At 36.4% G+C, this 26925-nt stretch overlaps 1 protein-coding gene across 7 annotated transcripts in view; it reads left to right on the top strand.

The window, feature by feature from the left end:
• The window catches only part of LOC106091359 (uncharacterized protein CG43867), an 878705-nt gene that overhangs the window by 659179 nt on the left and 192601 nt on the right, over positions 1–26925 (top strand). For all 7 annotated transcript variants that reach the window (XM_059367850.1, XM_059367841.1, XM_059367843.1 and 4 more), the window contains one exon: positions 17779–17841. In XM_059367850.1, coding sequence (XP_059223833.1) covers positions 17779–17841 — 63 coding nt within the window. The remainder of the gene's footprint in view (positions 1–17778; positions 17842–26925) is intronic.

A 26925-nucleotide genomic window follows, 5' to 3' on the forward strand; every position in this document is an offset into this window, starting at 1 on the left:
CTCATATATATATATATATATATATCGCCCGATTTGTACTCCTAGAGCCACTGCAAGTGCATTTATAGACCAATCTTTCCAAAACTTCGTACAACGATTTCCTCGACGACTGTGACATTATCTGAGAAATTTTCTTGAAATCGGTTCAGAATTAGGTATAGCTCCCATATATTGGGTTGCCAAAAAGTAATTGCGGATTTTTTAAAAGAAAGTAAATGCATTTTTAATAAAACTTAGAATGAACTTTAATCAAATATACTTTTTTTACACTTTTTTTCTAAAGCAAGCTAAAAGTAACATCTGATAACTGACAGAAGAAAGAATGCAATTACAGAGTCACAAGCTGTGAAAAAAATTTGTCAACCCCGACTATATGAAAAATCCGCAATTACTTTTTGGGCAACTCAATATATGTACGTCAGATTTCGCCTTGTTTCTAAACTGCTTACTTAGTCCAAACTAGCATCTGTTTGCCAGTATTATTCTTCGCTTAATCTCAAAACTGGTGTCATTCGTTTCGGTTACGGCGGTGCCGAGGTAGATAAAGTTACTCACTGTCTCAAAGTTGTGGTTCCCAACTTTCTCCATTTTCTTTATCGGCTCGCTGGTGCAAGGCTTTTTGGGAGTTGAAACCATCCATTCCGTCTTATCTCCATTTACTGCCAGACCCATTTTCACAGACTCTCTTTCGATTATTTCAAAGGCTGCAGTTACTACTTCCGGTGACCGACCTATGATATCGATGTCGTCGGCATAGGCGAGTAGCATGTGTTCTCTTGTGATTAGTGTGCCATATCTATTCACATCTGCTTCTCGTATAATCTTCTCCAGCAGGAGATTAAAGAGATCACACGATAGGCTGTTTCCTTGTCTGAAACCTCGTTTGGTATTAAATGGTTCGGAGAGATTCTTTCCTTTTCTTACTGAGGAACGCGTATCGGCAAGTGTCATCCTGCAGAGTGTTACTAATTTTGAAGGGATACCAAACTCAGACATGGCTTGAAATACCTTTGAACGTAAAGGAGTATCGAAGGCGGCTTTGTAGTCAACAAAGAGGTGGTAGGTGTTGATTTGTCCTTCTCGGGCTTTTTCTAGGATTTGGCGCAGTGTGAATATCTGGTTTAGGGTGGATTTACCAGGTCTAATGCCGCATTGATAGGGCCCAAATATCCCATTGTCTTTAGGTTTTAATCTTTCACACAGTACGCTTGAGAGTATTTTGTGTGCGATGGGGAGGAGACTTATTCCTCTGTAGTTGGAACATTCCGTTTTGATTCCTTTCTTGTGTACAGGACATAGTATGCTGTGGTTCCAATCATCGGATATGCTTTCTTCTAGCCAGATTGGGCAGATAAGCTGATGCATACGCCTTTTCAGCGTGTTGCCTCTGGTCTTAAATAGTTCAGGGGGTAACTCGTCGGCTCCTGCTGCCTTGTTGTTCTTTAGTCGGGTCACTGCTACCTGGACCTCATTCTGCCTAGGAGGTAAACATTCTATACCATCATCAGGGATTGGTTCTGCGGTATTCTCTTCGCCGCCAACGTCGGACACTAGCAGTTGGGTAAATTGTTCTTTCCATATCCTCAGCATGTTATCCTTGTCAGTTACCAGATTTCCTTCTTTGTCTCTGCAGGAGAATGTGCCTGCACCAAAGCAATCGGTTTGATGTTTAATTCTTTGGTAGAATTACAGGACTTCATTCTGACTCCTGTACATCTCAATACGCTCACACTCACGTCTTTCCATTTCCTTTTTCTTTCTGCGGAATAGACGTCTCTCCTCTCTTCTTTTCTCCCGATACTTCTCCTTCATATGGCGCGTTGCTACTGATTGCAGGGTTGCTCTATATGCCGCATTCTTGGCTTCAGTAGTATCTCGACCCGCTTGGTCGTAGCATGGATTTTTTGGAGGAGGCTTCCGGTACCCAAGTATGGATTTCGCGGCATTTTCCATGGAGTGGGCAATAGTTTCCACTGCGCCATTATATCATCGGAACAAAGAGTGCAAGCATTTGGGTCAGTCGAGTGGATGTTGGAATAATGGATTAATTTTGAATAACAACAAACAAATTCATTGGCTTTTGGGTATTGAAATATTTACAAAAATTTCCGAAATTATGGGTACACCTATACGTATGATTACTTTTAATTCTTGCATATTTTTATTAAAAAAGCTATAACTTGAAATGTAAATGCAATATTTTTAAAAACCAAAAGACGAAGAACTCTTAACAAAGGCGGCATTTTACATTTCGTTTCATTACATATTTCTCTAATTTTTCTGCGAAAAATTTACTTTAAATTAAAGATTTCATATTTTCAAACTAGATTTCATTACGAACATCCTCAACTTTACATTAACGCTTTAAATTAATTCGATTTCATACGTCTTAACATAATCACCCATAGCTTTTAAGGACTTTTAAATGCAATAAGTTTAAATACAACAAGTAATGCCATTGGCTTTTGGCCAATCATAGAATTTTGCATAAATTTCAAAATTATTTACAGGGGACACATTTAAATGTTCTTCATAGCATTAGACATTTTAATGGTACTAAAGCGTTACATCTTCAACTAAACGAAATATTCAAGCAAATAGATCCCTGATGATTTGCATGAAGCAGATAATAAGTATTAGATGCCTTGATATCTCCCTGATTAGTCGCTATGGAAATATTTGTTGAAACTCATAGATGGTCGGTGTATTTTATTACAACACGTGTCATGCTTAGTTCCCTAAAGGAGGCTTTTCGTTGTCTTGCAGGTCTCTGAACTGTTTAATGTGATATTGGATCTTTGGAATGCTAGCAAAAGCATAAAGACATTTTATTTAGTGGGGGGGGGGGGCAAGGAGTTGAAGATGAATCTTAAGTCGAAAGTTAATACCAAAGCCCTTAAGCCGAAATGTAATTACAATACTGAGAATTATTTAATCAAAGATATATATATAAGAAAACATGTAAAATATTTGGTTAAGGCAATTAACTGAAATCTCTAGTCAGATGCCAAATATTTAATTTTTAATGTAAAAAAAAATGCAAATTTTGCCCATGAACATTCCACTAAGGAACAGGGGCCAACTTCTTACATATCATTGAGTGCAGTCCGATTCAAGTATAAGCTCAATGATAAGGGGCCTCCTTTTTATAGCCGAGTCCGAACGGCATGCCGCAGTGCGACACCTCTTTGGAGAGAAGTTTTACATGGGAAACGACCGCTGAAATTTTTTGTGATGATGTCTCGCCAGGATTCGAACCCAGGCGTTCAGCGTCATAGGCGGACATGCTAACCTCTGCGCTACGGTGGCCTCCTCATGACCGTAGCATGATTGCTTGTTTGATTTCTTTTTTTTTTTACTTATAAGAAAATTTTTAATGCATACTTTTAGGCTGACGTTTTAGTAATTACTCCATTCACTTCATAGCAGAGATGGGGGGAACTGTTGGAAAATTCAGAAAACAATTTCGTTTTTGTCAAACAAATTAATAGCATATCGCATCTAATAACCATTTTACTTATAAGAAAATGTTAAATGCATACTTTTAGGCTGAAGTTTTAGTAATTACACCATTCACTTCATAGCAGAGATGGGGAAACTGTTGGAAAATTCAGAAAACAAATGAATAGCATATCGCATCTAATAACCATTTTATTTTCGACAATTAAAGAGCTTTTAGTAAAATCCCATGCTACGAGAGATAGTATATCGCTTGACTTATAGCTTAACAATATAAATGCCTTTATCTAAATCCCATATTAACTATATTGGTCTACCAATTCGCTCGAAGCGTTTAAGGCCATTTATGGTTAGGTGTTAGATGTACTGCACTCTTAAAAGACTTTATTTGAACCCGATATTCCCATGGGGATTTTGGGAGTTGGCAGGCCCCCAAGGTTGTGGTTGGTGGGTTTAGGGAGTGGACCCTTAGTGTGGACTCCCAAAAGTGGATACGAATGTCATGCTCTACCCCCAAACACTTTTCATTTGAGCCCCATATTGCTAGATCGGTACATATGTAAGCCCGCTTTAGGGGTGTTTTCGGGGGTGAGGTAGTTCCCCAGACATTTGGGCCTAAACAAAATATAAGCATCGTGCTCTACATTCAAATACCATTTATTTAAACCCCATATTGGCATTGGTTTAAGGGTAGTTTATGGGATTAGGCGTTCACCCAACACATAGCCCCAAAATTGGTTATCAAATTCCCTGTCTAATCTTAAATACCTTTCATTTGAATCACATATTGTCATTGTTGGTAAATTTGACAATATGTTGGTTGGAAGGGGCGGTGCCCCGAATACATGGTCCCACATTTGGATATCAGATTCGTATTGCACTTTCAAATACCTTTATTTGAGCACCATATTTCGATGGTCAGTAAATAATTGTTGTCGTGTGGGGTGTTTTGGGATAGGGGTAGACAAATTGGTCTCGAAAGTGTATATCAATTTCGTGCTCTATTTCCCAATACCATTCATTCTCATATATCTATGTATTGGGTTGCCCAAAAAGTAATTGCGGATTTTGCATATGGTCGACGTTGACAATTTTTTTCACAGCTTGTGACTCTGTAATTGCATTCTTTCTTCTGTCAGTTATCAGCTGTTACTTTTACCTTGCTTTAGAAAAAAAGTGTAAAAAAAGTAGATTTGATTAAAGTTCATTCTAAGTTTTATTAAAAATGCATTTACTTTCTTTTAAAAAATCCGCAATTACTTTTTGGGCCACCCAATATCATTTATTTGAACCCCAAATTGCCATTGGTCTCAAAATTGGATATCAAAATCGTTTTCTAATCTCAAATACCTTTCATTTAAATCCCTTATTGCAAAAGTCAGCAAATATGTTCGGTTTGGGCTCAGGGCCCTACAAACTATGAGTATCGAGCTCCACTATCTTGAAGACCCAAATTGTCTTGGTGAGCAAATACGTCCTATTTGGGGATGTTATGGAGGTGGGTCTCCTAATGTTGGCAACATTTGTGAGGTACTATGCCATGTAAAACTTCTCTCCAAAGAGGTGTCGCACTGCTGCACGTCGTTCGGACTCGGCTATAAAAAGGAGGCCCCTTATCATTGAGTTAAACTTGAATCGGAATGCACTTAATGATATGTGAGAAGTTTGCCCCTGTTCCTTAGTGGAATGTTCAGATTCGTGGTCTACTACCAAATACCTTTCATTTGAGCCCCATTTTCCCATAGTCGGCAAACATGGCCGGTTTTGGGAATAGGGCGGCCACTCTAGTGACTCCACTAGTGACTCGGCCTTGAAAATATATATCAGATTCGCGTCCTACTCTAAAATACCTCTTATTTGAGCCACATATTGCAATGGTCAGCACATACTTCCTATTTGGGTGATATTATGGGGGTGCGGTGGCCCCATAGAAACTTTTTCCCGAATATTGACATCAGATTCGTGCTTTACTCCCAAAGACCTTTCATTTGACCCCCATATTGCTATGGTCGTAAATTTGTCTTTTTGGGAGGTATTTTTGAAGTCGGGCAGCCCCCCAAACACTTGGTCCCACATTTGGATATCAGATTCGTATTCTACACTCAAATAGCTTTTATTTAAGCCCCATGTTGCCATCGTCAGTAAAGAAGTCCTGTTTGGGGGATGTTTTGGGGATTGGTCGCCCATTTGGATGTCAGATTCGTATTCTACTCGCAAATACTTTTCATTTGAGTCCCATATTGACATGGATGGTAAAAATGTCCGATTTAGGGGTATTTAGGGGGTTGGGGTGGTCCCCCAAACACTTGGTTCAAAATTTAGATATCAGATATGTTTTCTAATCGTAAACACCTTTCATTTGAGTCCCATATTGTTGTGATTGGTCTAAATATATATTTGGTAGGTTTGGGGGTGGGACGTCCCCCCTAGGTACCCCTTCCGAAATTTGAATATGAAATTTGTATAACCTTCACCATAGGGTGGGGGTATACCGAGATCTGGCATTTCTGAAAAATAGGGTGAGGGGGAGGAAGAAAACGGTTCAGTTGTACATGTATTGGATTGCCCAAAAAGTAATTGCGGATTTTTCATATAGTCGGCGTTGACAAATTTTTTCACAGCTTGTGACTCTGTAATTGCATTCTTTCTTCTGTCAGTTATCAGCTGTTACTTTTACCTTGCTTTAGAAAAAAAGTGTAAAAAAAGTATATTTGATTAAAGTTCTTTCTAAGTTTTATTAAAAATGCATTTACTTTCTTTTAAAAAATCCGCAATTACTTTTTGGGCAACCATAGCTGCCATATACATCTATGTATCGTATTCTTTAAATATAAAGAACCCAAGTATTCCCTTCCAATTTCTATGGCATTAGCTTTTGTCTTTAAATTTCACAAAAATTAATTTCTTATTTTCTTAAATATTTAAAAGCTTCTTCTTTCAACTTCCCCATCTCCCCTCTTGCATCTGATGTTTGTTTTGAGAAAATCACCATGATTTTGACACCATAAATTGTTTGCCCTACTTAAAAGTGTTCTTTGGTTTCATTTTTAAGGCGACACCAGTTGACATATGCTGTAGCCTTGTATTGTATTTGAGTTTAAGGCTTCAAGACAAACCGAAAACCAAACATAAACACTTGTTCCTTCATTAAACTTGGCAAATATCGAAAGAAGGAAAGTATGCCATAGCATTTATTTATGGCATTGGTTTCTTGACTGTCAGCAAACATGGTTCATGTGCCGTTGGTGGCAACAATAACAATAAGAACAGCCAAGAAAACCACTCCCTTTGGGCTGAGTGGAATAAGGGAAGTACACACTTAAAACAAACACTCCTACTACTTCAAAACTCATGCCAACACTTATTCATATTCACACACAGAGAAAGCAATATCAAGGCAAACTCTGAAACAAAATCAAATGAACAATGTTTAGCATTAAAGAAATGGATATGAAAAAAAAACTTGCTCTTCGCCTTCTCCGGCCTTTTTATGTCAGGGAAATGACATTGACTTTTGGGATAAATGGCTTAGCACGCCTACTAATCAAGCAACTCAAAAGTCCCAATCGGTGTATGATTGTTTGTTTGATTTTGTTTTTGACTTAAAAGGAGAAAAAAATGAAGTATACTTAAGGGCTGAAGTTATAATGACTACTTCATGCAATTCAAAGTGAGCAAGTGAGCGTTGGGGTGAAAAGTGGAGAAACTCAATAAAAACCGATTTCCATATGTCAAACAGTTTGTTTGCATGATACTTTGCCTACTAATCAATTAATATTTAATTTGAGGATAAGGCACAAAATCGAAAGCATACTTTTAGGCCTAAGTTTTAATTACTTCAATATTTGATATTTTAACTTCAAAAAGTTTCAACCGTAGCATAGTTGCAAATTTTGCCCATGAACATTCCACTAAGGAACAGGGACAAACTTCTCACATATCAATGAGTGCAGTTCAATTCAAGTTTAAGCTCAATGATAATGGGCCTCCTTTTTATAGCCGAGTCCGGACGACGTGCCGCAGTGCGACACCTCTTTGGAGAGAAGTTTTACATGGCATAGTACCTCAAAACATGCTATCGTCTGCGCCACGGTGGCCTCCACTTATTAATTAATATTTATATTAAGGATAAGACACAAAATCCAAAGCATGCTTTTAGGCATAAGATTTTATTACTTCTGGGTTTGATATTTCAACTTAAAAATCGCAATTGTGGCATGATTATATGTTTGACTAAAATAAAAAAATATATAGTATACTTTTAGGCTAAAGTTTTAATAATTACACCATTCAATTCAAAGTAGAGTTCTGGGAACTGTTGGAAAATTGAAAAGAAAGTCATTTTCTTTTGTCAAACAAATTAATAACCTGACTCACCAAATAAAAAATGTATATTAAAAAAAGTGAAAGCATATCAAGTTCGGCCTGGCCGAATCTTGGGAACCCACCACCATGGGTTCTGCTAAAATCTGGAAGCTATATATCCTTAGAAGTCGGTTCGGACCGTTCTTGGCACAGTTGTTGGAAGCCGTAACAGAAGCCTGTGCAAAATTTCAGCCAAATCAAAAAGAAATTCGGATTATAAAGACTCATGAAGTCAAATCGGGAGATTGGTTTATATGGGAGCTATATCAGGTTATAGACCGATTTGAACAGTACTAAGCACTGTTGTTGGAAGTCATATCAAAACACTACATGTTCTCTTTCAGACAAATCGGACAAAAATTGCGGCTTGTAAAGGCGTAAGAAGTCAAATCGAGAGATCGGTTTATATGGGAGCTATAACTGAATCTGAACCGATATTTGCAATCCCCAACGACCACCTACATCAATATTCAATATCTAGGCAAAATTTCAAGCGGCTAGCTTTACGTGTTCGACCGCTATCGTGATTTCGACCAACGGACGGACGCACGGACATGTCAGAGTAAAGGGAGTACAGCTCGATGTTGATAATTTTTGGGACCCAAAAGTGTTTATAGGGCCATTCTTCCCCATAACACCCCTACTGGGACGAATTTGCTGGCCATTGCAATATGGGGCTCAAATAAGACTTTTTAAGTATATTAAAAGAGCAATTCAAATCTTACCTGATATAGCTTCCATACAAACCGATCTCCCGATTTAACTTTTTGAGCCTCTAGAAGGCTAAATTTTTATCCAATTTTGCTGAAATTTTGCAAGTGGTGTTTTGTTTTGACTTCGAACATTTGTGCCAAGTATAACTCGGAGCCCACCGCAGCGCAGAGGTTAGCATGTCCGCCTATGACGCTGAACGCCTGTGTTCGAATCCTGCCGAGAACATAATAAAAATTTTCAGCGGTGGTTTTCCCCTCTTAATGCTGGCGACATTTGTGAGGTTCTGTACCATATGGTATGACAGCCATGTGAAAACTTCTCCACAAATAGATGTCGCACCGCAGTTCGGACTTGGCTATAAAAAGGATGGTTCCTTATCATTGAGCTTAAACTTGAATCGGACAGCATTCATTGATATGTGAGAAGTTTGCCCCTGCTATTTGTTGGAATGTTCACGGGCAATTTTACATTTGCATAACTTGCCATATATCTCCCTATTTGACTTCTTGAGACTCTAGAGGGCGCAATTCTCACTAGAGGGCGCAATTCTTACTTATGTGTTTTGAAATTTTAGACATGGTAAGACCCATAGCTTGATACAGCTATATGCCATTCAAAGAACTTTTCGTATGCAAACAGCGCTTTTACTTGTTTTAAATAAATTTTACCAATAAACCATAAAAATGTCAACTATCTGTGAACTCCTTTCAAACAAATTTCCAAAAATTTGAATATTTCTTTAATAAAGTATGATTTTTAAGACGAAAGTTAAAAAATAACAATTGCTTCAATTTCAATTTCTGAGAATTGAAACAATTGAAAGAATCTTCTCCTATATTCAGCCAAATGTTCCAGTTCATTTGAATAAAGAAACTTTCCTTGATAATGAAGTACGGAATTGGTGAAGTGTTGGGAAACAAAATATCGTGTTTTAGGTAAATAAAATTTTGTTGTGCTGAATTTGTATTTTGCTGTTGTTGAATCATTGGAAGAGGTGTATCGTTTTCGAGGGCTGTAACGAATTCAATTGATTTTGTGGAATGACTTTTACAAATTGAATTTCAAAGTTGTAATGTCTATTAAGGCATTTGCATAGATAGTATCATGCTGGTAGGCATAGGCAAGTAAATTTCCCGAGCCCAAATAAGATAGGTGTAACCTGAACTCATTCAAATTTGTCTTTATATATTTTCTTATCTAAAGCTGAGCATTTTAGCTTGTTTTTGTATTGAACTCAAGTTGGTTGAAATATTCGCTCAATAATCAATCATCATTTTATTTTCTTTTCTTCGAATACCAAGATATGTTTGTGATAAATTGTGCCCATAACCTTTAACACGAAAGCCTGCCCCATCATAAGTTAACATAAAATATAATGGCATACTTTTGGGCTTTTGCTTAGTCTTGGAGGTTTTCAGCATATAAGTAAGGGCCAGACAAAGTTTAGCATATCTACACCCGCATGCCACCTCTTGCCTTATCGCCATCGATAAGCATCGAAAGCGTTGATGTGCAACCATATACACCATTTTCGGAGCTCACGCAAATCGTATAAATATCTTTGAGAGGAAAAAATGCTCAAGTGTTTGCTGTCGCTTTTAGCGCGCCCCTTAAAGTAGTCTTTACGCAGCCAGTCGCCGCTGGAGAACTAAGGCAAAAGTGTTTACATGCTTAGCGGAAATTTATTTTAATTTAAATTTCGTGTTCAACGTTTGCTTTATGGTTGGTAAGCATGTTTAACACACTTTTATTTAATCCTCTTAGAAATGTCTGGGCAAGTCTGAGTAGAATGCCTTTGCTGGTCGGATATTTTGTGTGGCATTTTTTCTTGCTCTCTTTTGCTTTGGGGCTTTTAGAACACATGACATGCCTGCTAGGGGCGCCTCAATGTCTGCTCTAATATTTTCCATATCATACTTGACTGACATAGATTTTTGCTGGTCATGTTGTTGGTGGTATGGTAGCTATATGTGATGAAAGTTCCTTCTTTTTGCAGTCAGCTGTTAACTTGGCTATTAACATGCCAATAAAGGAAATTTCAGTTTTTAATGTTTCTTCATTTACCTCTCTGCCCCTATTTCGTTTACTCTTTGTCCATCCTCCACATAGGAAGCAGAGGCATTGTAAACTAACAATGGCGCTTTAGCTCTCAGCATTTAAAAGTTGATGTCTATCATGGCAATGTGTTACCAGCGAAATTGCTTTAAGCGAAACCATCAAATTCCATCAATTAATCACTCAAATGCCAGTCACATGGAAAGCGTAACAATAACAGGCCGGCGACATTTGCTGAAACTGCCTCAGGCTGTCTTTGGCTTAGCATAACGCTTGCTCTCTCCCTGCCCCTGCCCTCTGCCAACACTCTTGCAATAATATTGATTGTCGTAATCTGCAAACATTTGCCTCTAAAAGCTGGCTACAATGTTCTACACCTAAGAGGCTGATCCCTCGTTGCTGCTAAAAAGTATGCTTTATTATGGCCATTAAATTTGCTACTAAAAGTATGCTTTGAATTTTATTAAATAAAATCAAAAAGACAACAGTCATGATGGGCCTAAACATTGAGTTTTGGTTAGGGCGTAGAGATTTTTGCATAAATGGGTAATGAAAGATTTCGCATGACTTTCTCTTTGGCGAAACTTCGTGACACAATAGCTGAGGATGGCAGAGAATGTCCTTTGATGGCAGTCATGCTTTTTTCTTTAAAGTTGAATTTAAAAATTTTTAAAGCTTTTGTTGACAAAATGTAATAAAGGGGTTGCGCTAAAAAGAGTGGGCGTATAATGATCCACCCCATGCTACTATGGACATACTCGTACACCTAAGCCAGTAATCGGCATGTTGGAAGCTCATATTGCGGATAAAATATAGAAAAATTGAATGACAAACAATGGGGAGCATATGAGCGTCTAGGTTGGCAAATTTTGGGTAAAGTGTCTGTAGAACCGTCCCAACACACAAACCCAACTCCACGACAGATAAGTGGGACGATCGGGATAATATGGGCTTTAAATTACAGATCTTTGGGATTAAAGTACTCATCGAAAATCCTCCAGGCGGATAGTTTCTTAAATGGTGATAAGATGGGTCTCAAATAAAAGGTCTTTGGGAGTAGAGTACATCCATTGGACCTGTTCTTGTATGTCTATTGTGTTGCAAATGCAAATTTTCCCATGAACATTTTATAAGGGAAAAGCGACGATACTTCTCTCATATCAAGAAGTGCTTTCGGATTCAAGGCAAACTTAATGATAAGAGACCTTCTTTCTTAATACCCCCCACCATAAGAAAGGGGGTATATTCATTTAGTCATACCGTAACAAATCGAATTACTAATTTCCGATCTTTCAAAGTGGATATATTCTTGAATGTGTAAAATTCTAAGACGATTTAACGATTCCCATGTGTCTGTCCGTCTGGCCCTTGGTTAGTTGTAATCACGCTGTAGCCTTCAAAAATTGAGATATTGAGCGGATATTTGGCACAGATCCTTATTTTTTCTATAAGTAGGTAAAATTCTTGAACGTTGCAAATCGGACCATATTTAGATATAGTTGCCATATAGACCGATCTGCTCATTTAGGGTTTTAAGCCCATAAACGCCTCATTTATTACCTTATTTCGCTAAAATTAGACGAAGTGAGTTGTTAAGCTTCCCGTCATCAGACACAAATATGGCCCAGATCAGACCATATTTAGATATAGCTGCCATTTGGACCGATCTGCCGATATAGGGTCTAAGCCCGTAGAAGATGCACTTATTATCCGATTGCGCTGGAATTTGCAACAATGGGTTGTATAAAGATTCCCGACATCGGACTCAAATAGAGAGCATAGCGGACTATATTTAGATATACCTGCCGTATGGACCGATCTCCCGATTAAGGGCCTTAAGCCCATAGACACCGCATTTGTTATCCGATTTCGCTGCAATTTTTAACTGTGAGTTGTTTTAAGCCTCCCTTCATCCGAACCGAATATGTCCCAGATAGGAGCCGTTTTGGATATAGCTGTCATATAGACCAATCTACAAATTTAGACTTTTAAGCCCATAAAAGCAGCACCTGATTTCGATGCAGTTAGACACAGTGAGTTGTTTTCAGACTCCCGTCATCCGACCCAAATATGGCGAAGATCGTCCCACATTTATATATATCTGCCATATATGGCGACATAGGGTCTAAAACCCGTAAAAGCCTCATTTATTATACGATTTCATTGAAATTTGAAACGGTGAGTTGTATAAAGACTCCCGACAACCGACCGAAATATGGTCCATATCGGACTCTACTTAGATACATCTGTCATATAGACCGATCTGCCGATTTGAGGTATTAAACCCATAAAAGCCTCATTTATCACCCAATTTCCCTGAAATTTGAAACGATGAGCTGTGTTAAGGCTCCTGTCAACTGATCCGAATATGGTTCAGATCAGAACATACTTAGATATAGGTGCTATATAGACCGATCTGACGATTCAGGGTCTAAAGCCTATAAAAGCCGCATTTATTACCCGATTTCACCGAAATTGGAAAAAGTGAGTTTTATTAGGACTCCTGAAATCTGACCCAAATATGGCCCAGGTCGTACCATATTGAGATATAGCTGCCATAGATCACCGCAGAGGTCTATATGGCAGCAGAGGTTAGTATGTCCGCCTATGACGCTGAATGCCTGGGTTCGAATCCTGGCGAGACCATCAGAAAAAATTTTCAGCAATGGTTTTCCCCTCCTAATGTCGACAACATTTTTGAGGTACTATGCCATGTAAAACTTCTCTCCAAGGAGGTGTCGCACTGCGGCACGCCGTTCGGACTCGGCTATAAAAAGGAGGCCCCTTATCATTGAGCTTAAACTTGAATCGGACAGTACTCATTAATATGTGAGAAGTTTGTCCCTGTTCCTTAGTGGAATATTTGAAAAATTTGCGATTTGCCATATAGACCGATCCGCCGATTTAGGGTCTAAAACCCATAAAAGTTGCATTTTAACCCGATTTCGTTGAAATTTTAAACAGTAAGTTGCAATAGCCCCCTGATATCCGAACCAAACATGGTCCATATTGGTCCTGAAAGACCCATATGCAGATGTAGCTGCCATATACAACGATCTTCCGTCTTAAGATCTGGAGTCCATGAAATCTTACATTGGAGTTCCATATTGTCATGATTGGTCTATATATGTCCCTTTGGCGGGCTTTGGTGATGGGTTTGCACCCAACCTCTCATACAGTTGAATCCAAATTTAGATACTAAATATTGGTGTTTTGATTACTACATGAGTGCAAACCCCAATCGCCCAACCCATCTTTAGATCCGCCGTTTTTGTAAATTAAGGTAAGGCCACCATAGCGCAGAGAACGTTGAACGCCTGGGTTCGAAGTTTGCCCCAGTTTCTTAATGGAATGTTAATGGGCAAATTTGATATCGGGATTTTCAAAATGAGCGATACAAAAGTTTTTTTTTTTTTTAAATAAAACAAACACGATTTTGGATTTCAATGAATTTTTTTATTTCTGTGAAAGTAAGTTCGTTGGCCTTTCGTATGTAACTCGATTTCTTTTGCATGGCCACCACGGATACGCTTGCAGAGGTCCAGACGCTATATCCAATATTCACAGTTGTTATGCATAAATCGCCCCAAACTGCTGCAATTTCGCGTTCGATATTAATACGAAGTTTATTAATCGCCGCTGGCTTGTTGGCATAGATCATAGACTTGACGTAGCCCCACAGGAAATAGTCTAACGGCTTCAAATCGCACGACCGAGGCGGCCTAACGACTGGACTGAGATAACACGTTCTCCAAACTTGGTTTCCAATGAATTCATTATGACATTTTCTGTGTGGTTTGTGACGCCATCCACATGTCCTCCAAGTCCCTATCATCCAATTGGCGCCCAAAAAATATTCCGTTATCAATGAACGGAAGCGATTCCCATTGACAGTAAAGTGCCTATCTTGATCATCATGGAAGAAGTACGGCCCAATGATGCCACCGGACGATGAACCGCACCAAACCGTAATTTTTTTCGGGATGCAATGATGCTCTACTTTCAAATACCTTTTATTTGAGCCCCATATTTTCATGATCGGTAAGAATGTCCGGTTTAGGGGGAGTTTAAGGGGTGGGGCTTCCCCCAAAAACCTGGCCACCAAAGTGGATATCAGATTCGTTTCTCAAATATCTTTCGTTTGAGTTCCATTGGTTTTTATATCCCTTTGGCGGGCTTTGGTGGTGCGGCTGCCCTTGACCCCAAATTTAGATACCAAATTTTTAGATAAGTATAAGGGTGTGAAGATCAATCGCCCCACCCATCTACGAGATCTGCCGTTTTTGTAAATTAAGGTAAGGGGGAGGGTTTACGTCTACACCACATAGATTGCCGGGAAACTATCCCCTAACCGTCAAACACAAAGGAAGACCAGCCACTTCGACGTTGTACGTAGAGCTTAATGAAGCATGTTTCTCGTTGGGGGAAGCTGTCCCCCAACCATCAAAACCGCCAACCAGTTATAATAAAGCTACCATACCAATAGTTATATCCACTACCATATCCATAGTTATATCCAAAATGTGGGCTGATTTGGATTATATTTTGTTAAGATTCCAAGAAACCTTTTTAAACCCCAGTTACAAATTTCATCGAAATCGAGTAATAAATGCGTCTTTATGGGTTTGAGACCATAAATTGGCTGATCGGCCTATATACCAGCTGTATCAAAATAAGGTCCGATCTGCACCGTATTTTGTTTGGATATTGGAAGGCTCAAACAACGTAGAGTTTTGTAGAGAGTTGTGGTTTGAATACCCTATATATACATAAAAATTATATCTCAATATAATCAGATCAAGACCATATCTGGCATGGTTGTCGGCAGTGAATTCGGATAATAAATTCATCTGTTGTGGTCCTAAAACCCTAAATCGTCAGAACGGTCTTTTGGCAGCTATATCCTTATATAGTCCAATTTGGCCCATTCGAAAACTTAACCTGCATGTGAAAGAAATACAAGTCTGTGACAAATTTCAGCTAAATATCTCAATTGTAAAGACTGTAGGGTGATTACAACTGACGGAAACACAGTGAACAGACACACGGACATCGTCTTAGAATTTTACGACAATACTCGAAATATATTGGATTGCCCAAAAAGTAATTGCGGATTTTTTAAAAGAAAGTAAATGCATTTTTAATAAAACTTAGAATGAACTTTAATCAAATATACTTTTTTTACACTTTTTTTCTAAACCAAGCTAAAAGTAACAGCTGATAACTGACAGAAGAAAGAATGCAATTACCGAGTCACAAGCTGTGAAAAAATTTGTCAACGCCGACTATATGAAAAATCCGCAATTACTTTTTGGGCAACCCAATATATACCTTGTGGGGTCGGAAATGGATATTTCGATGTGTTGCAAACGGAATGACTAAATGAATATACCCCCTATCCTATGGTGTTGGGTATAAAAATTCCCCTTATTCCTTCTATCCTTATTTTTCCCCCTGGTAAAGGAAATTCCCATATTTTATGAGTATTAAGTCATGGCGCCACACTGCGGTTGCTAGCAACACTAGCTGTTGGTGGTTGGTGTCTTTGCTATACGAAAGTACATTTCTAAGAATTCCCTACTAAAAAAATTCCCTGCATACTATTCTACGAATATTAAGGGTGATGTAAGAAATGAGAACTGTTATATGGTTAACCAGTATAACAGTTAAAATTAAATGCTACAATATTTAAATGCTATGAAAAAAATTTCCTTCGAAAATCTCATTAAGGTTAAAAAAGACTATAACATACTCCACAAATAATTATTATAAAAAACGTTCAGCATTTCACTACCATAGAACATTTTCTCAACACCTTTTTTTTTGTTGTGAATATTTTTAAAATTTTCTTTCTTAAGAAACATGTCAACATTTAAATTCTATAGAAAACATTTTATTGTTGGAGAAAATTTTTTAGAAAATTTTGTAAAAATTGTATTTTTAAGAACATTATTTTTTTAAATTATTTTAATAGAACATTTTTCAAATATTTTGCTTCTATCAAAACTTTTTTCATAATTGTATTTTGTAGAAACTATTGTACAAATTTTTATCTCTAGATAATGTTGTCAATTTTTTTTTAATACTTTATTTCTTTACAACATTTTATTTCTTAGAAAATTTGTATTTTTATTTAGGTAAAAATTTTATTCCTATAGAAAATTTTTTAAAAAAGTTTTTCTGCAATTTTTTTTAAAATATTTGAATCTCGAAAGAGAATTAAACAAAAATTGTAAAATTTAATAATCTTCGCCCTAACAGGCAAAAAAAACTTGAAAAATGAAAAATTCGGCAGAGCCCGGCCAGGATTCGAACCTGGGCACATGGAACAACAGTGTCTTAGCGTTCGAAGCCATCAATACAACTTCCAACAGATGAACAAAATCGAGTGTTGTACGGAAGAAGCGTGATTTGCCACTGTCATTACACAAAAATACATGCATTGGTAAAAGTACAGCTAATAAACAGGGTTGTCGAGCTTGGTTAATGTGGTAATTGTATCATAGATGCGTTTTCGCTATTAATAGGATTCAAATACAACATACCAACGCACGGCCCTTGAAGCCATCACACCTAATATGGTTGAAAAGTCTTCTAAGACGAAACGCGTCCCATAGTGGTTTGTGTGTGTTGCTATCTTTGGCTTTCCTTTTCCATTTGCATCTCCGATCATTGAGCTCGTCTCGAAAGAGAAACAAACAAAAAAAATTGTTTCTATAGAAAATTTTGTCAAAATTGTATTTCTATAAAAAATTTTGTCAAAACTTGATTCCTATAAAAATGTTGTTAAAATTTTATTTCTTTAATATTTTTATTTTCTTAGAATAATTTTGGTACAATTTTATTTATTTTGTTAAAATTTCTCCCTATCTACGCCCTTTGTTTCCTTTGCCATTAACCTTCATACTCCATAGTTCTTGTCTAACCGATTATACTGCACAGTCATTATATTTTCCTACCTCCCACTGCCAAGTCTCCAACATCTGACTTTTCTTAGAGGAAAACAAAAACAGCAATGAAATATTTCATTCAATTATTAACCATTTTATCTAAAAGTTTCCACATGACTTCCTAGCCTAACCATGAATATCAGTCATCATTATCATTGAGCTTTTCTTCTCTGTTTTTTCTTCTCTTCTCCATTTTTTTTCAACTTTTTCATTTCTATGCTTGGCCATAATTTAGCTGCTGGAGTTGGAACAAAGAGTGATAGAAGCCGAGGAGAGAGCAGAAGAAGCTGAAGATAAGGTAAGTTGAGATATTGAAATGAAAAGTTGAAAAACAATTCTATATATATGTAAAAAAATCAATGATATATACACTAAAATGTATAAAAATCCGGGATTCATGTATAAAATGTATAGAAGATATGTAAATTCTCATCAAAGGAAGCAGCATAATGAATCAATACAGGAAAAAGTATTAACTGCAGGGACAAAATAATAAATTTGTATAAATAACCCAGCAAAATTTTATTTATGGGGAAAGCAAAATGATCTGAGTGTAACCCAGCAACAAATTCTAAAAGAAACTTTTGACAAAGATAAAAAAAAAATTTGGCAAAATTTCTATAGAAGAAAATTTTTAAAAAATTTTCTATAGAAGAAAATTTTTACAAATTTTTCTATAGAAGAAAATTTTTACAAAATTTTCTATAGAAGAAAATTTTTACTAAATTTTCTATAGAAGAAAATTTTTACAAAATTTTCTATAGAAGAAAATTTTTACAAAATTTTCTATAGAAGAAATTTTTTAAAAAAATTTCTATAGAGGCAAATTTTTAAAAAAATTTTCAATAGAAAAACTTTTTAAAAGATTTTCTATAGAAGAATATATTGACAAAATTTTTTATAAAATGAAATTCTGACAACATTTCTTAAAGAAGAAAATCTTGACACAATTTCCCATAGAAAAATTTGCTGTATAAGGAAATGTTGACTAAATTTTCTATAGAAGAAAATTTAGCATAACTTCCTAACGAAGCAAATTTGACAAATTGCTATAGAAGAAAATTTCATAGAAAATTTTGACACAAATTTCTTTAAACAAAAAATTGTGACACAATTTGTTATAGAACAAAATTTTGACAAAATTTCTATAGAAAAAAATTTTGACATAATTTCTATAGAAAAAAATTTTGACAAAATTTCTATAGAAAAAAATTTTAACAAAATTTCCTATAGAAGAAAATGTTGACAAAATTTCTTACCCTCCCCCTTGCACCAATTTTCAAAAACGCCAAGTTTTGGAGTCCTTATGGTACTCCAAAAACACGAAATTGGTATAACATTTTTGGGTCAAATAAGCTGGGGGGACGGACAGGTTTACCGATTGGGACAATATGGATATCAAATGAAAGGTAGTTAAGAGTAGAGTACGAACTTGGTATAAAAATTTCGCCCAAAGTGTTCTGGGGGGTCCGCCACCCCAAAAAAAAACCCCAGGAGGACACTTTCACCGCTTTGGGCAATATGGGTTCCAAATGAAAGGTATATAAAAGTAGAGAAAGAATGTGATATTTATTCCTTGGCATCTGAGGCACCTCCCCATACCCCGAAAAACCCCCCCGCAGGGCATATTTACCAATTAGGACAATATGGATATCAAATGAAAGGTCAAATAACCTGGGGGGACGCCCCATCTCAAAACTCACCCGGACGGGCATGTTTACCGATTGGGACAATATGGATATCAAATGAAAGGTATTTAAGAGTAGAGTACGAACTTGGTATAAAAATTTCGCCCAAAGTGCTCTGGGGGGTCCCCCACCCCCCAAAAAAAACCCCCAGGAGGACACTTTCACCGCTTTGGGCAATATTGGTTCCGAAATGAAAGGTATATAAAAGTAGAGAAAGAATCTGATATTTATTCCTTGGCATCTGAGGCACCTCCCCATACCCCGAAAAAGCCCCCCGCAAGGCATATTTACCAATTAGGACAGTATGGATATCAAATGAAAGGTATTTGGAAGTTAAGGTCACATCTGTTATACGCATTTGCTCCAAGGTGTCAACGAGGCCTCCGGGTCTTACTGTCGGAGGAGCGACCGCTTCAATCCCCCTCCCCCTACCCAAAAAAGGAATTAAAAGTAATATACCAAGACCGATCAGGATAGAATAGGACAGCAATAAAAGGTCTTTGATAGTAGAGTACACTTTTTACCCTCAAATTGGGATAGACACAGGAAGACCCATGGATCTTTAAAAATGTGGTATCCCAAGTGGTAGCTTTGAAATGTAAATAACCAAAACAAAAAAAATAATAATTAGTGTGGATCTGAACGACAGCCCCGAATATCTTGATAGCCACCTTCAAAATGCTTGACATTATGGGGCTCAAACAAAATCTTGCTCCTGCACAATGTTATTAATATTGTAGTGAGCGTCCCCTAAATTGCCTTCAAACCGGCCATGATTGCCTACTATGGCAATAACTAATAGGTATTTGATAGTAAAAAACGAATTTGATATCCAATTTTGGGGGCAAGTGTTTGGGGGTCGTCTCACCCCATAAACTCTCCCTAAACCAAAATGTTACAAATGCGAAATGTCTGAGATACCATCCCTACGCCAAAAAGAACCTCCCACAAATGGATATATAGACAAATCACGGCAATATAGGACTCAAATGAAACATGATTTATGTACCGACTACGATTATATGGGGCTCATATAAAAAGTTTTTAAGAGAATAGCAAGAAGCTTACATTTACTTTAAGGGCCAAGTATCTGGGTGGGTAGCTCACTCTCAAACTACACCCCAAACCCCTAATTTTCACCCACTATAATATAAGAGTCCAAAGAAAAGTAGAAGGGAGTAGAATAATCCTTAAATGACACGAATTCCCGTACATTCGGGGAGAAATATCGCCATCTTAAAACCCTACCAAAACAATATTTATATATCGACCATTGCATTTTAACGCTCACATAAAAGATTTAAGAGAGTTAAGGAGGGCGCTGCGGAGCGGGCCCGGTTCGTTTTCTATAAAATAAAGCATTTTGAAAAAGAAACTATACAAAACAGGAACTGGGGAATTAACTTATGGTCGTTCCATAAAAAGAAGTGTAATTGATAAGAAAGTTGTATTTCATATGGAGTAAAAGAAGGCGCAGCGGAGCAGGCCGGGTTCAGCTAGATCAAACTTTGCCAAAATTTAATGACTATATTTATAGAAGTTGTACAAATTTTTCAAAATAACAACCTTTTGGGAAAATATTTTGCTTGGTCTTCTCAGCTCATCACATACCACTCCTTACATTTCTGCCTTTTAACTAACTCCACATTGCAGTTAATTTCTTTGAACATAGATTCACTGTGGTTAAGTTTTGAAGCAAAAGAAGAAATCTTTCTTTATGAGCTTATTTATGATGATGACAGTACGCCAGTATCCAGAAAAAGAAATGATGCGCAATTTTGGCAAACAGGGTTCATATTCCTTAACACAACATGAGCGATATGGAAGGGGGATAAAAGTAATAAAAATCAAGGACTAACACGTGGCGACAACATTAAAAAAAGGTTTTTGCCAAAATTTTGGGTGGTTATGCTTTATTCGAACCTATGCCAAAAAAAAAAAAAAATCAAAAGCGTCATAGCAATTTAGGGGTTTCTTTTTTCGGTACAGATATAAACACAAAGGCTATTAACTTTCAAAACCTTTTTTAGTTGAAGTTTGGAAGGACAAAGGACTTCATTTTTTTTTTGAAATTTGTATCACTGCATGAGGAAAATAAAGAAAGCCGCGGGACAGTCTGGCCATTGCCATGTTTGGATAGCGAATAAATTATAAAATTGTTGACAGTTTGGCAGTGTGTATAATGAAAATGTATAAAAGAAAGTCTATGCCTTATTTCGTGTAGAAAGGAGTAATGGAACAGTGATTTTTTAATTTTTCTAAAAATCAAAATAATGACACAATTTTACACAAAATAAAACTGAAAACAAAATTTTTTATTACAAAAAATTTTTTTGATGAAACTTTTTTAAAAGAACTTTGAAAAAAAAAATTAAAAAAAAAAAATTTTAAATTTTTGAAAAAAAAATGTTGACAAAAAATTTTTGACGAAAACTTTTTGATGGAAAATTTTTGAAAAAAAAACATTTTTACGCATTTTTTTATTAAAAAATTTTTGACGAATTATTTATTAAAAATTTTTTGACAAAATTTTTTATTACAAAATTATTACCGAAATTTTTTACTAAAAAATTTTTGACAAAATTTTTTATTAACAAATTTTTAACGAAATTTCGTATTAAAAATTTGTTAACAAAATTATTTATAAAAAAGTTTTTGAAAAAAAATTTAAAAAAATAAATTTTACGAATTTTTGTTTTAAAAATTGTTTGTCAAAATAATTATAAAATTGTTAACAAAATTTTTTATTAAAAATTTGTTGACGAAATTTTTTATTAAAAAATGTTTTGATAAAATTTTTTATACAAAAAAATATTTGAAAAAATAATTTTTAAAAAAAATTTTGACAAAATTATTTATTAAAAAATTTTTGACAAAATTATTTATTAAAAAATTTTTGACGAAATTTTTTATTAAAAAATTTCGTCAAAAATTTTTTAATAAAAAATTTCGTCAAAAATTTTGACAAAATTATTTATTAAAAAATTTTTGACAAAATTATTTATTAAAAAATTTTTGACGAAATTTTTTATTAAAAAATTTTTGACGAAATTTTTATTAAAAAATTTTTGACGAAATTTTTTATTAAAAAATTTTTAACGAAATTTTTTATTATAAAATTTTTGAGCAAATATTTATTATAAAATATTTCAAAATTTTCTAAGCAAATAAATATTGCCACAATGCTTGTTTAAATTAAAGTTTTGAAAATTCTTTATAAAACTATAATTTGATAAGTTTCTGCAAATATAAAATTTGGATGATATTTTCTCAACAAAAAAAAAATAAAATTTTGACCTAATACCTAATATGATAAAAACTGGACAAAACTTTCTTAAAAATATAAACCTTTTTAATTTGGAATTTTTTTAAAGTTTTTTGACGACAAAATTTTCTTTAAAAGTCAATTTTCTGAAATCTGAAAATCTCTCTCTTCAAAAATTTGTTACCTAATTCTCTAACTCTCCCCCTATGCAACTTTAAATTGAATTTTTTTTTAATGTGAAGCGTCATACATTCAAGTTAATGTTCCTCATAAGAAGTTCTTGAATTCAAATGAAATACTTCCCGCATAACATTCTCCTTAATTGAGTCTCCCTTTGGTATTTACAAAAAAAAAATCCTTTAAATCTTAGTAAATTTAATATAAATTCCTTATTTGCCAATAAGAGAAGAAAATATCGGGGAGGAGAAGGAAGCCAACTTTGCTTCCTCTTAAGTTCCCGTAAAGCACCATAAATGTAAATAACCGTAGACGCCATCAGTCTCACCTCATCATCAGAGCCATGGATAGCATGGTAAATGTATCATCTATCATAGCAAATAGCCTACCATCATTGGCAAACTGCTCTTATCTGGTGCTTTTCTTTTCTCTCTGTTGAGAGGGGGAAAAATGTCTGTGATAAAAGAGTACAAAGGTTTGAACATATTTTAAATACTTTTAAATCATGCTGAAATTGAATTTGCCACGGTGGTTGTATGGATTTCTACCAAACCCCGCGCTATTACCTTCCCACACTCACACACACAGAGTCATTTAACAAGAAACAGCAGGAAAACACATTTAGATGACCGTGGTTGGCATTACGATTTTTACGATTAAATCATATCCTTAGAACATACCTCAATTTTATCGGGATTAAGGATGTAGGTGGGGGGAGGTGTTTGAAGGAAATTTGTTCACACATACACCACAACAAATACAAACACCCGTTCGCCCGCCCGCCAGCCACTACAAACAAAAACATCTGCATGAACATCAAATGTATTTTACCAAAGCTCTAAATCCACTCTTCCACACTACCCCCCTTAGAGTACAACAGCCCAACCAACAGCTCTCTAACCAAACTCACTTCAACTAAATCTCAACACAACAACTCCTAATAGTATGCAGTACTTTTTGCTGCGTACTTTTGGCGATATATGATTCACAGCCAAGCAAAAACCCAGCAAGGAAGTAAACACACACAAAAACACTAGAAAAAATTAAAAAAAACTGAATTAAGACAAAATTTTCTTAAAAAAAAAAACAAAATTGACAAAATCTTATATATAAAAATCAATTTGTGTTTGTTTGTTTGTTTGTGTGTTCCTTATAGACTCAGAAACGGCTGAGCCGATTTTCTTGAAATTTTCACATATGGTGCATAATGATCCCGTGGTGAAAATAGGGTACAAAATTTTTTGATATCTGAAAGGGAGCGGACCCTCTCCCTTACCCTAATTTTCAGAAACGCCTGATTTCGGTGAAGGGTGGTGCGATTTTAGCGAATCTAAAATCTAAAAATAAAAATTTTGTATCCAAATTTCGGATGGGATACCTAATAGGGCCGCCCCACCCCTAAAACCTACCCAATATATACATTAACCAATCAGGACAATATGGGATTTAAATGAACGGTATTTAAGAGCAGAAAACGTATCTGATATCCAAATGTGGGACCAAGTGTTAGGGGGACCATCCCAATCCCCAAAACACCCATAAATCGGACATATTTACCGACCATGGTAATAGGGGACTCAAAAGAAAGGTATTTGCGAGTAGAATACCAATTTGATATCCAAATGTGGAACCAAGTTTCTGGGGTTCCATCCCTTCACCAAAACAAACCTAAACAGGGCTTACTTACTGACCATTGGTAATATGGACCAAGTGTTAGGGGGACCAGCCCAACACCCAAAACACCCCTAAATCAGACATATTTACCGACCATGGTAATATGGGACTCAAATGAAAGGTATTTGCGAGTAGAATACCAATTTGATATCCAAATGTGGAACCAAGTTTCTGGGGTTCCATCCCTTCCATCCCCAAAACACCCCTTACTTACTGACCATTGATAATATGGGACTCAAATAAAAGGTATTTGGGTGTAGAATACCAATCTGATATCCAAATGTGGAACCAAGTGGTTGGGGGTCGCCCATTCCCGAGAACATCCTCCAAGGAGAACAAATTTACGACTATTGCAATATGGGTCTCAAATGAAAGGTCTTTGGTAGTAAAGCACGAATCTGATATCAATATTCGGGAAAAGTGTCTATGGGGCCACCCCACCTGCATAACACTACCCATATAGGACGTATTTGCTGACCATTGCAAAATAGGGCTCAAATAAGAGGTATATTAGAGTACCACACGAATCTGATATATATTTTCAGGGCCAAGTCACTGAGTGGTCACCTTATCCCCCAAAACACTTCCCATACCGGACATGTTTGTCGGCTATGGAAATGAGGGGCAAACATGAAAGGTATTTGGGAGTAGACCACGTATTCGATATCAACATTCGAGACCAACTGCCTGGGGGTATTGGGGAGTAGAGCACGAAATTGATACCCATAAAGTACATATATTCCTGATCGTCTTGACATTGTGGGTCGATCTAGCCATGTCTGTCCATCTGTCGAAATCACGATAGCGGTCGAACGCGTAAAGCTAGCCGCTTGAAATTATGTACAGATACAGATCGTTGGGGATTGCAAATGGGTCATATGGGTTCCGATTTGGATATAGCTCCCATATAAACCGATCTACCGATTTGACTTCTTGAGCCCCTAGAAGCCCCAATTTTTGTCTGATTTGGCTGGAATTTTCCACTTAGTGTTCTGTTATGACTTATAACAACTGTGCCAAGTACGGTTCAAATCGATATATAACTTGATATAGCTCCCATATAAACCGATCTCCCGATTTGACTTCTTAAAGGCATGGAAGCCTCAATTTTCATTCGATTTGGCTGAAATTTTGCTCCAAGCGTTCTGTTATGACTTTTAACAACTGTACCCCGAACGGTTTAAATTGGTCAAGAACCTGATATAGCTCCCATATAAACCGATATCCCGATTTAACTCTTTGAGCCCTTGGAAGCCTCAATTTTTATCAGATTTGGGTAAAATCCTGCATGCGGTGTTCTATTATGACTTTCAATACTATGCCAAATATAGTGCAAATAGAGCCAAAACCTGATATAGCTCACATATAAACCGATCTACTGATTTGACTTCTTGAGCCCCCGGAAACCTCAATTTTTGTCAAATTTGGCTGAAATTTTGTCAATAGTGTTCTGTTATGATTCTCAACTACTATGCCAAGTACGGTTGAAATTAGTAAGGAACAAGATATAGCTCCCATATAAACCGATCTCCCGATTTGACTTCTTGAGCCCTTACAAACCCCGATTTTTATCCGATTTGGCTGAAATTTTGCACATAGTGTTCTGTTATGACTTTCAAGACGGTACGGTCCAAATCGGTCTATAACCAGATATGGAGGCCACCGTAGCGCAAAGGTTAGCATGTCCTCCTATGGAGCTGAACGCCAGGGTTCGATTCCTGGCAAGACCATCAGAAAAAAAATTTCAGCGGTGGTTTTCCCCTCCTAATGCTGGCAATATTTGTGAGGTACTATGCCATGTAAAATTTTTCTCCAAAGAGGTGTCGGACTACGGCGCGCCGTTCGGACTTGGCTATAAAAAGGAGGCCCTTTATCATTGAGATTAAACTTGAATCGGACTGCACTCACTGATATGCGAGAAGTTTGCCCCTGTTCCTTAGTGGAATGTACATGGGCAAAATTTGCATTTGCAACCAGATATGGCTCCCACATTTTATCACCCGCATTGGGTTCCCAAGATTCGGCCCGGCCGAACTAAGCACGCTTTAATTGTTGTACCTTTCACCATAGGATAAGGAAAATATTCATTTAGTCTTTCCATTTGTAACACATCGAAATATCAGTTTCCTACCCTACAAAGTATAAATATTTGGGATCGTCGTATAATTCTAAGACGATTTAACGATGTCCGTTGCAATCACGCTACACTCTTTAAAATTGAGATTTTGAACTGAATTTTGGCACAGAACCGTATTTCTTCCCTACACTGACAGGTTCTTGAATGGGCCAAGTCGGACTATATTTGGATATCAGATTCGTATTCTACTCGCAAATACCGTTCATTTGAGTCCCATATTGCCATGGTTGGTAAATATGTCCGATTTAGGGGTGTTTCGGGGGTTGGGGTGGTCCCCCAAACACTTGGTCCGAAAATGGGATATCACATATGTTTTATAATCTTAAATACCTTTCATTTGAGTCCCATATTGTTCTGATCGGTCTATATTTATATTTGGTAGGTTTTGGGGTGGGGCGTCCCCCCTAGGTACTCCATCCGGAATTTGGATACCAAATTTTT

This window comes from Stomoxys calcitrans, chromosome 4 (genome assembly GCF_963082655.1).
Source record: "Stomoxys calcitrans chromosome 4, idStoCalc2.1, whole genome shotgun sequence".
Classification (NCBI taxonomy): Eukaryota; Metazoa; Arthropoda; class Insecta; order Diptera; family Muscidae; genus Stomoxys; species Stomoxys calcitrans.